This window comes from Anolis sagrei, chromosome 8 (assembly GCF_037176765.1).
Source record: "Anolis sagrei isolate rAnoSag1 chromosome 8, rAnoSag1.mat, whole genome shotgun sequence".
NCBI lineage: Eukaryota > Metazoa > Chordata > Lepidosauria > Squamata > Dactyloidae > Anolis > Anolis sagrei.
The window spans coordinates 38,992,047-39,003,228 of record NC_090028.1 but is presented as its reverse complement, the minus strand read 5'-3'; the positions used below and the strand labels follow the sequence as shown (position 1 = coordinate 39,003,228).

At 36.8% G+C, this 11,182-nt stretch overlaps 1 protein-coding gene across 1 annotated transcript; it reads left to right on the top strand.

Annotated features, from left to right (window-relative positions):
• Window positions 1-347: 347 nt before the first annotated feature.
• On the top strand, window positions 348-10,959 carry UQCRFS1 (ubiquinol-cytochrome c reductase, Rieske iron-sulfur polypeptide 1). The gene is made up of 2 exons (XM_060788182.2): window positions 348-625; window positions 10,165-10,959. Exons 1-2 carry the CDS (start codon window positions 412-414, stop codon window positions 10,773-10,775), a joined length of 825 nt encoding a protein of 274 aa, XP_060644165.2. The 5' UTR covers window positions 348-411; the 3' UTR covers window positions 10,776-10,959.
• The last annotated feature ends 223 nt before the right edge of the window (window positions 10,960-11,182 follow it).

The following is an 11,182-nucleotide window of genomic DNA, read 5'->3' as shown; positions in this document are numbered from 1 at the left end:
CATGTGGAATATAATTTCCAAGCTCTGTTTTAAATAAACTTGTATTTGCAATCATACTAAGTAACTCCACTTACTTCACTAAGACTCCCTTTTTGACAAAGGATTTTCCTAGTATTCTTCTTTGCACTCTGCGCATGCTCAGGTGACCCCTCTCTCTCTCTCTGTGCAGGCAGAGATGCGGCCACGACAGGGTTAAATGAGACTCACTGGAGAGCCCCGCCTCCTTGCGGTGACGTCACTCCCCCGAGGTGGAGTGACGTCACCTCAAGGAGGCGGGGCTCTCCAGTGAGTCTCTTCGGCAGGCGCGTGGAGCCCTTTAGCCACGCCCCCTTACGCAGCGTGGGCACGCCGACGTCGGAGACGAAGGTGACCGGCTCCGAAAAGAGGAAGAAGAAGGGCAGAGGCGCCGCCATGTTGTCCCTCTCTGCTCGCTCGGGGCCTTTCGCGCCTTACTTGGCGGCCGCTGCCCACGCCGTGCCGGGCCCACTCAAGCCCCTGGCGCCGGCCTTGGCTCCGGCGGGCGCGAAGCTGCCGCCTTTGGACCCGAAGCGGCCTCTGCTCTGCCGGGAGTCCCTGCAAGGACAGGCCGCCCGGGGAGGCCTCGTCGCCTCTGCCAGCATCAACGGTGAGGGGAGGGGAGGCCTGGACTAGGCCGCAGTGCCACGCAGGACCCTCTTGGGTGGCTCTCACCCTGTATTACTGTTATTATTCTTATTAGGTTACTCACCATGTCGTTATACAGGGTTAGTCAAAATGCATAGGCCAATAAGCCATTCAATTGAATGGCTTATTGCCCTATGCATTTTGACTAACCCTGTACTGTGTTGTTTTACTTTTGTCTTCATTTACATTCACTTACTCTCTTTTTAAAAATATTTTTATTGCATTTATATTCATTTCATTACCAAAAAAATCTCTATAATTCATATAATGTGTCCTCAATAAATATTTTCAAAATAATTATCCTTCCTTACCCCTTTTTTAACCTTTAGATTGCATGCTAGTTAATCATGTATTTTTAACCTTTAGATTGCATTTATATTCATTTCATACACAATATATATTATATATTATATGCTAAAACATTTCATACACAATATATACTAAAACATTTCAAACACTATATATATATATATATATATATATATATGGATGGCATCCTTGAAGTGACTGGACTGACCTTGAAGGAGCTGGGGGTGGTGACGGCCGACAGGGAGCACTGGCGTGGGCTGGTCCATGAGGTCACGAAGAGTCGGAGACGGCTGAACGAATGAACAACAACAACATATATATATATACATATATACAAAAACATTTCATACACAATATTATATATATATATATATATATATATACACACACACACACACACACACACACACACATACATATATATACAAAAACAATCTATAATTCATATAATGTTTCCCCAATAAATATTTTCAAAATCATTATCCTTCCTTAGGCCCTTTTAAACCTTTAGATTGCATGCTAGTTAATCATGTATTTTTAACCTTTAGATTGCATTTATATTTATTTCATACACAATATTATATATATATATATATAAATACATATATACAAAAACATTTCATACACTATATATATATATATATACAAAAACAATCTATAATTCATATAATTTTTCCCCAATAAATATTTTCATAATAATTATCCTTCCTTAGGCCTTTTTTAACCTTTAGATTGCATGCTAGTTAATCATGTATTTTTAACCTCTAGATTGCATTTATATTCATTTCATACACAATATTATATATATATATATATATATACACACACACAAAAACATTTCATACACAATATTTATATATATATATATACACACACACACACAAAAACAATCTATAATTCATATAATGTTTCCCCAATAAATATATTTCAAAATCATTATCCTTCTTACGCCTTTTTAACCTTTAGATTGCATGTTAGTTAATCATGCATTGCTAATTTCCAAAAATAATTTTATTACATTTATATTCATTCCATTACAAAAAAATATATAGTTCATATGTGTCCTCAATAAATATTTTCAAAATAATTTTATTGCATTTATATTCATTTCATTACCAACATATCTCTATAATCCATATAATGTTTCCTCAATAAATATATTTTCAAAATCATTATCCTTCCTTACCCCCTTTTTAACCTTTAGATTGCATTTATATTCATTCCAAAAATAATTTTATTGCATTTATATTCATTTCATTACCAAAAAATAAATATCTATAATTCATATAATGTTTCTTCAGTAAATATTTTCAAAATCATTATCCTTCCTTACACCTTTTGTAACCTTTAGATTGCATGTTAGTTAATCATGTATTGCTAATTTCCAAAAATATTTTTATTGCATTTATATTCATTCCATTACCAAAAAAATCTCTATAATTTTTATTGCATTTATATTCATTCCATTACCAAAAAAAAAATCTCTATGAGGAAATAATATTTATTTCCTCAATAAATATTTTCCATATATTTTCAGAATAATTATCCTTCCTTACGCCTTTTTTAACCTTTAGATTGCATGCTAGTTAATCATGTATTGCTAATTTAAAAAAAATAATATTTATTACATTTATATTCATTTCATTACCAAAAAAAATCTCTAATCCATATAATGTTTCCTCAATAAATATTTTCAAAATAATTATCCTTCCTCAGGCATTTTATTAACCTTTAGATTCTATATTAGTTAATCATGTATTGCTAATTTCCAAAAAATAATTTTATTGCATTTATATTCATTTCATTACCAAAACAAATCTCTATAATTCATATAATGTTTCCTCAATAAATATATTTTCAAAATTATTATCCTTCCTTACGCCTTTTTTGACCTTTAGATTGCATGTTAGTTAATCATGTATTCCTAATTTCCTTGTACCATTCTTCCAACTTAATTTCCATGTCTCCTTTCCAATATTTTGCTATTAGTAGCCTTATTAGCGTTATCAGATTCTTTTCATTTTCCTTCCATTCATCTGTATTATAAATAAATAACAGTATAGTTGCCGAATTTATATCAATTTTTTTCTTCATAATACTTTCTATTCCTACTATAACTTTTCCCCAGAACCTCTGTACATATTTGCATTGCCACCACATGTGGATATATGTACCCCTTTCTTGGCAACCCCTCCAACATTTTTCTGTAACAACACTTATCCATATTGTGTATCTTTGTCGGGGTCAGATACCATTTCCATACCATCTTGCAGTAGTTTTCTTTTATCCTAAAAAAAGAAAACAGTTACTGTCTTTCAATATCAAGTCAATTCACTGTTTTATGGTCTGATACAGTATGGTGTCTATAGTACCATAGTGGACTCTTCAGTCCCCACCTCCACTGCCATCTCATCCAATTTCTGAATGCAGATTTATCTTTTTTTAATTAATATTTTATTAAAGGATAAAATAGGGGTACATTAAGGAGTTATTTCTTAACTTATTTAAAATGAAGTGAGTCAATAAGAATGAAGAACTTGTGAATTGTGAGAAGGGGGGGGGCTGCGAAGAAAGAAAAAAAGGTGAAAATTTGAGAAAATATGAATGTGCACACTAATCTTCCATTTCCTCTGATGTAGTCCATTCAGGATATCTTGATATTCATATTTATTTCCCTCCATCTCTCCTCATTGTATCTTCATTATATCTAACCTAAATTTTAGAGAAATTTTTAATTGCTGTCCAATCCGTCTTTATTATCGTGGGTTTCAGATTCTTGAGTGCATTTGTTAAACCATCCATATTCATTATGTCGAGGGTTTTTATTGTCCAGTCTTCTAGTGTTGGGATCCCCTCGCTCTTCCATTTTTGGGCATATATAATTCTAGCAGCAGTGGCCATATGGAAGAATAGGATTTCCATATTGTGTATCTTTGTCGGGATCGGATTCCATTTCCATACCATCTTCTCATAGTTTTCTTTTATCTCAAAAAGAGAAAACAGTTACTGTCTTTCAATATCAAGTCAATTCAGTGTGTTTATGGTCTGATACAGTATGGTGTCTATAGTACTATAGTGGACTCTTCAGTCCCCACCTCCACTGCCATCTCATCCAGTTTCTGAATACAAATTATCTTTTTTGAACTTGTGGTGGACAGCACATAGGTTTTTATTGCTTTTCTGGGGGCTTGAGGGGAGGGGTGGATATTCCTACAGTTTACCGGGCTTATTTAGCCAGTAAACTGTGGGAAGACTGTCTGGACTCTGCAGTATTGTGCAGTCCAGACCCGGAAATAGTGGATTTATCCCGTGCCTTTCCAGAAGGTGCAGAATAAATCCAATATCAAATTAATTGGCTGCAAACCAGGGTTTTCCTGGTTTGTGGCAAATTAATTCAGGACTGTCCAGAAAGCCCCTCCTATTTTGTGGCAGATACTGCAATAAAGGACCCCAAGAGAGTCTATAGAAAACAGGCTCCTCGTCATGGAAAGATGAAACAAGAGCACCTCCCCATGGCCAGTGTTGAACATCACCTCCAGATGCCAGAGATGGAAAGGGAAACCTTTGCCTTTATTTGTGTATTGTATGTCATTGTTCACTGTATAAAACCCATTGAATGTTTGCCTATATATGCATATACTATAATCCAATCTGAGTCCTCTCAGGGAAACAGAGCGGAATATAAATAAAGTTTTTTATTATTATATGAGTCCATACTGTTTAAACAGAGGCTGGATGGCCATCGGTCAGGGATACTTTGTGCTTTTCCTGCATGGCAGGGGGTTGGACCAGAGCAGAATTTTACAACCCGGGGGGGGGGGGGGGCGTCATGAGCGGGTTTCAGGGGGGTCACCAAAGATTATCAGAAAACACAGTATTTTCTGTTGGTCAAGGGGGATCTGTGTGGGAAATTTGGCCCAACTTCCAAATGTCAAGGTCTATTTTCCCCAAACCCTCTCTGTATTCACATTTGGGCATATTGAGTGTCCATGCCAAGTTTGGTCCAGATCCATCATTGTTTGAGTCCACAGTGCTCTCTGGATGTAGGTGAACTACGACTCCAAAAATCAAGGTCAATGCCCACCAAACCCTTCCAGTATTTTCCATTGGTCATGGGAGTTCTGTATGCCAAGTTTAGTTCAATTCCGTCATTGTTTGAGTCCACAGTGCTCTTTGATTGTAGTTGAAATATAAATCTCAGCAACTACAACTCCCAAATTACAAAATCAACCCCCCCCCCCCCACCACCACCCCCACCAGTATTCAAAATGGGTGTATTTGGTATTGGTGCCAAATTTGGTACAGTGAATGAAAATGCATCCTGCATATCAGATATTTACACGACGACTCATAACCATTCAGAAAGTAAATTATATTACAGTGTAGATTGTTATTACTTATTCGTTCAGTTGCTTCTGACTTCATGGCCTCATGGGCCAGCCCACGCCAGAGCTCCCGGTCAGCCATCACCACCCCCAGCACCTTTAAAGTCAAGCCAGTCACTTCAAGGATACCATCCATCTATCTTGCCCTTGGTCAGCCGCTCTTCCTTTTTCTTTCCATTTTCCCCAGCATCATTGTCTTCTCTAAGCTTTCCTTTCTTCTCATGATGTGGCCAACGTACTTCATCTTTGCCTCTCATCTCCTTCACTCCAATGAGCAGTCAGGCTTTATTTCCTGAAGTATGGTCTGGTTGGATCTTCTCACAGTCCAAGGCGCTCTCAGAATTTTCCTCCCAACACCGCAGTCCAAAATATCTATCTTCCTTTACTCAGTCTTCCTTATGGTCCAGCTCTCACATCCATAATTTACTACAGGGAATACCATTGCTTTAACTCTGCGGATCTTAGTTTCCAGTGTGAGAAGCTTCTCTAAGCTTTCATTTCTTCTCATGATGTGGCCAAAGTACTTCATCTTTGCCTCTCATCTCCTTCACTCCAATGAGCAGTCAGGCTTCATTTCCTGAAGTATGGACTGGTTGGATCTTCTCGCGGTCCAAGGCACTCTCAGAATTTTCCTCCAACAGAGTTGGGGATTCTGGGAGATGAAGTGTGAAATATCTGGAAAATAGAAGCTTGAGAAACACTGTTTTATAAAAAGAATGTCAGGAATATTTGGGGCTTTCTACACATTTTAGACTAGTGTTCCTATCCTTTCAGTGATTAAAAATTGTGAACAGTATATTTAATATAAAGATCTGGAGGACTCCAGGTTGTTACTCTTGAAGTACAGACATGTGTTTGGGGGAGGTCCATACTAAGGCACAATACTAGAGGAGAATTTAAATGAGAACCAACTTTGCATAGTCTATAGTTTTGATGATAGGAGGTATACAAAAATTGTGTTGTCTGCTTTGTAGACAGTGGTCAACCAGTTCTTCTGTGAAGTACACAAATGGCAAGATCGGAACCCGTAGCCTCCCAAGTTGCTTTTTGCAGGATTCTCTTTATTCTAGTTTGGAGACAAGCACAGAAAGGTTACAGAATTTTTGGTAGTGCTGAAAAGTCCTAAAAAGGCAGATATTGGGGTGGGAGACATGCTGAAGTTAAGTGAAATAAATTGCTGATATTTTCATTGTACCTAGTTTGGATTGTTTCAAGGTTAAAATGTAAATATGCTTTGTGTAATATGTTTCAAGTGTACAAATGTATACTTAACAGACTCTGATAATAAGCTGCTTGTGGAAATAGCAAAAACGGTTTAAACTTTCTGAAAAGCGTGTTGCTTCATTAATTCTTCATTGGCTGCAAATAGACTTCTGTTTAACTTTAGACCTTGAAATTAAATGTGTATTAGCTTTGTCCTAAAAATCGTAACACCAAACTTCATTCAATTTCTAGGAAGTAGTCTTCAAAGAAGCTAATTGTAAAGTGATGATATTTATTCCTTCATTAGTTCTAGCTTGTTGCAAACACTGTATTGCAGTAATCTTTGCAAACAGTGTCCAAAGAGATCTTAAATGAAAGCATGTCACTGAAAACTCTTCATGTTTTTGTCCTTTGTTTCCTGGACAAAAAACAAAACTTAAACCGAGTTTCGCTTTTGTGTGTATTGCTAACTTGGGAGAAACCCTTACTGCATTCAATGGATTTCCATAAGGAAAGACCATACAACATATAGGGATTTGCTTCAAATCTTATCTTTAAAGCCTTTGAAAAGAATAGTTTGTATATGTTAGTATGCAAACTACGAAATTCATTTCTATACATGGTTATACATGCGGTCCCGAGTTAGAGCCATTCAACTTATATATGACTCATAGTTAAGAGTGGGGTTGGATAACAGGAAGTGAGAGAAATCTACCCCTGGGAAGATAAATTCACTCCTGGAAGAGTTATTATCATGAGGAAAAGGTCTCCACTGAAGCTTTTTCACCAGGCCTTGTTTTCAGAGCAAGGCAGTTTTTTTGAAATTCAATTATCACAAGGACAGAAAGTGGGGTGAAATCATCTAAACATGGACACAGACTGCAGAACAAACACCACGGGTGTTAACCCTTCCCAAAGCTATCCAAGGCTTTTATATATATGTGTGTGTGTGTGTGTATATATATATATGTGGGGAGTACACTTTTTTATATAAAGTTTTATTGAGTTTTCACATAGAATATATATAAAACCATCTCATACCCAAAATAGAGATTACAAGGAAAGTGGGAGAACAATAAAGTATAGGAAAATAGGAAAGTAAGACAGCAGAAAAAAGGGGGGGAAAAATAAAAACACACACACACAAAACAACAACACAAAAATATATGTTGACTTCCATTCTGCGTCTCTGCTTATCATATTATCATATTTTGTTGAACTTGTCCAGTTATATTAGTCAGTTCTATTCCTTCTCAGGGAATATTATATTTCTTTTTCTTCCATATATTAAAAGAGGCCTATTCCTGTTATTACAATCTCCTTTAATTATTTTGCTGCCTCTTTTCCTTTAAGTATTTTTCAAAAAGTGACCAATCAGTTTCTCTTATGGGATTTCCCGAACCCGTCTTCTTCAAAAAAAGTTAATTTGTCCATATCTTTAACTTCCTGTATTTTATTTATCCAGTCTTTCCAAAATTTGGAAAATAGACACAGGTATAGTGTCTATTTTCCAAATTTTTGCATATGTAATTCTTGCAGCTGTACACTGGAGTACACTTAATAATGTACCTGTTCTGACTTGCATATAAATGCAACTTAAGAACAAACCTACAGAACCTATCTTCTTTGTAATTTGGAGACTGCCTGTGAATTATGTGGCAAGTGTTCAGAATTGTTGAATTCAGAATTTTTGAATTTATTAGCTTATTAATATTTTGAAAAATTACAAATCATTGTAATTGTATTAAAGTGCTTATTAGGCATGGTGGGATTGCACCTTGGAACAAGAACTGCAATTCAACTTCTGCCCTAAGTCTGAATTTACATATTGATTTGTTGTTATTAATTGCAGCCACACTGACTCAGACTTATGGTGCCCTATGAATGAGAGACCTTCAGGTCATCCTGTTATTAGAAGCCCTGCCTAAGTCTTCCAAACTGGGTTTCCCATGATTACCTTCCTCTTTTCTTTTCACCTTATCAAACATATTTGTCTTTTCTAGTGAGCCATATCTTCTTACGATATGGGCAGAGTACAACAATTTCAGTTTAGTCATCTTGGCCTCTAAGGAAAGGTCAGGCTTGATCTGTTCTTGGCGTCATTTCTATATTATCTTTGCAATCCATTGTATCCACAGAAATCTCCATCAGTATATTTCAGATGAGTTGATTTTCTTTATATCAGCATTCTACACTTTTCATCTTTCATAAACATTTGTGGAAACAGGAAACCCAGTGACAGGAAGAATACTAGCTTTGGCTTTCAACGATATATCTTTAGACTTGTCTTGTTCCTAATTCCCAGAGCATGCAACCCAGGAGTGTATAGGATGTGTTGAGCTAATGATTGGCTTTAACTATAACATTAAAATCATTATTGAAAATAATTATAACTGGTGTTAACATTATACCTGAATATAAGAGTTGAACCTTTTCAAGGTTTTTAAAACTATTTATGCCAAGCATAATGAATTGAATTGGAATTGATTTTCATTGAAAACGAAGTTAACATTTTCCACAGACCACTGGCACTGTGCCACCATTTCAAAAGAACCAGCCGTTCCATTGGTTTTAGTGAGGTGATAATACAAATGTTTGGTTCACTCAAAATCACAATAATTTAGTTTAATTATGTTGCAGATTAGACCATGTTTAGAATTCCATATAAATTGTAAAAAGCGTTATTTTCTTGTGACTCACCAACTGAAGACTACTTTCTAAATGTGGAAAGGTCCAATTTCAAACAGTTTTCTTAAAAAATGGGCTGCATTTGTATATGAGAGTTGTTGGAGTAGTGGCTTAACAAACTACTAAATGGTAGACACTTTTATAGCACAGTTCCCTGGAATTCTGTGAGATATCTCGTAAGTGTTTTGTGAGAAATTGTGATTTTTTAAAAAAAATTACAGTGCATTTTTCAAGTAGATATAGTAATTTTTATTCAGAGTTTCCTTGAGACTTGCAAACTATTTAAGGATTCCTCCCAGGTTTAAAAGGTTCAACGAGGCTACTTCACACTGTAGATTTCTGCTTCTTAGGTAGCGTGAAGAATATGTTTTCCCCAAGTATTTACAGTAATTTGATGTCAATTGATAGGATATTAAGCTTTCAAAAATGGTTATAAGAGGAAAGTGGAATTTTTGCATAATCTTGGTGATGGAGAGACTCATTCCATGTCTTGCAAAGCGCTTGTAGAAATCCGTACTTTCAGAACAGGGAACCAGAGTCATGGTCAAAGTTTTAATCTTGGCTTGGGAATATCAAGGTTCTTGTTCTTATTGACCCCTGAAGCTCACTAAGTCATCTTGGCTCAGTCTTTTTCTCAGGATCTGATCCCAAGTTTTCTATTTTAAACTGGATTATTTAATTCCACATAATCGGAATAAGCAGAAAACCTGGGAGCAGGGCCTTCAGTATTACCTACCTCAGAGTTGTTTGGGATTAGAGTGAAGAGAAAGAGTGTCCTATGCACTGCCTTGATCTCAGTGGAAGAGAGGCAAGATATACATAATAGTTTTGTCATTTGGAAAATCACATCCATGGTCATTACTATTTTAAAATTCATGTCATACAATAATGATAAATTATTCCTTCTCCTTCACAGCTCCTGCTACCGTCCGTTTCCTTCACAATGATGTCACTGTCCCTGACTTCTCTGACTACCGCCGCCATGAGGTGTTAGATAGCAAAACTTCATCCCAGGAGAGCAGCGAAACCAGAAAAGCATTCTCCTACTTTCTCACGGCAACAACTTGCGTGGCCTCAGCATACGTTGCTAAGAATGTTGTCACTCAGTTCGTCTCCAGCATGAGCGCGTCTGCGGATGTGTTGGCGATGTCAAAGATTGAGATCAAGCTGTCCGATATCCCAGAAGGCAAGAACATGGCATTCAAGTGGCGAGGGAAGCCCCTCTTTGTGCGTCACCGAACCCAAAAGGAGATTGAGCAAGAAGCCCAAGTAGCTTTGACTGAATTAAGAGACCCTCAGCATGACTTAGACAGAGTGCAGAAACCTGAATGGGTTATACTGATTGGGGTATGCACCCACCTTGGTTGTGTGCCCATCGCAAATGCTGGTGATTTTGGTGGCTATTATTGCCCTTGCCATGGGTCGCATTATGATGCATCTGGGAGGATCCGTAAAGGCCCCGCTCCATACAATCTTGAGGTTCCACACTATGAATTCCCTACAGAAGATTTAGTTATTGTGGGTTAGATTGCTTGACACTTGGCTCTCTAGAAGCTTTATGTACACACAGACGAAAGGGGCTGGTGTGATGTCATGTAAAAATGAAGCTAGCTATAAAATGTGGCTAACTGTCTAAAATCACTATTCAACGTTAATGATTTGTTTGCCTACTTGGTCAGTTTTAATAAAGCATTAAACTGATGCCCTATAAGCAGTAGTACTTTGACTTTGATAACTCAAGTCATCATAATATCTAACTGAAGACCTCTTAAGAGCATAAATATGTTTAATTTTACAGTGAAGTGACTGCAGTTGAGTTTGCACATGACGTTCTGTGTATATGTGAGCAGGCACACATTAAAGCGGAATTCTAAGGACATTTTTCAGCCTTTTGCTGTGGTATAATCCTAGTTCTACCTGATTCTTTCATCGTG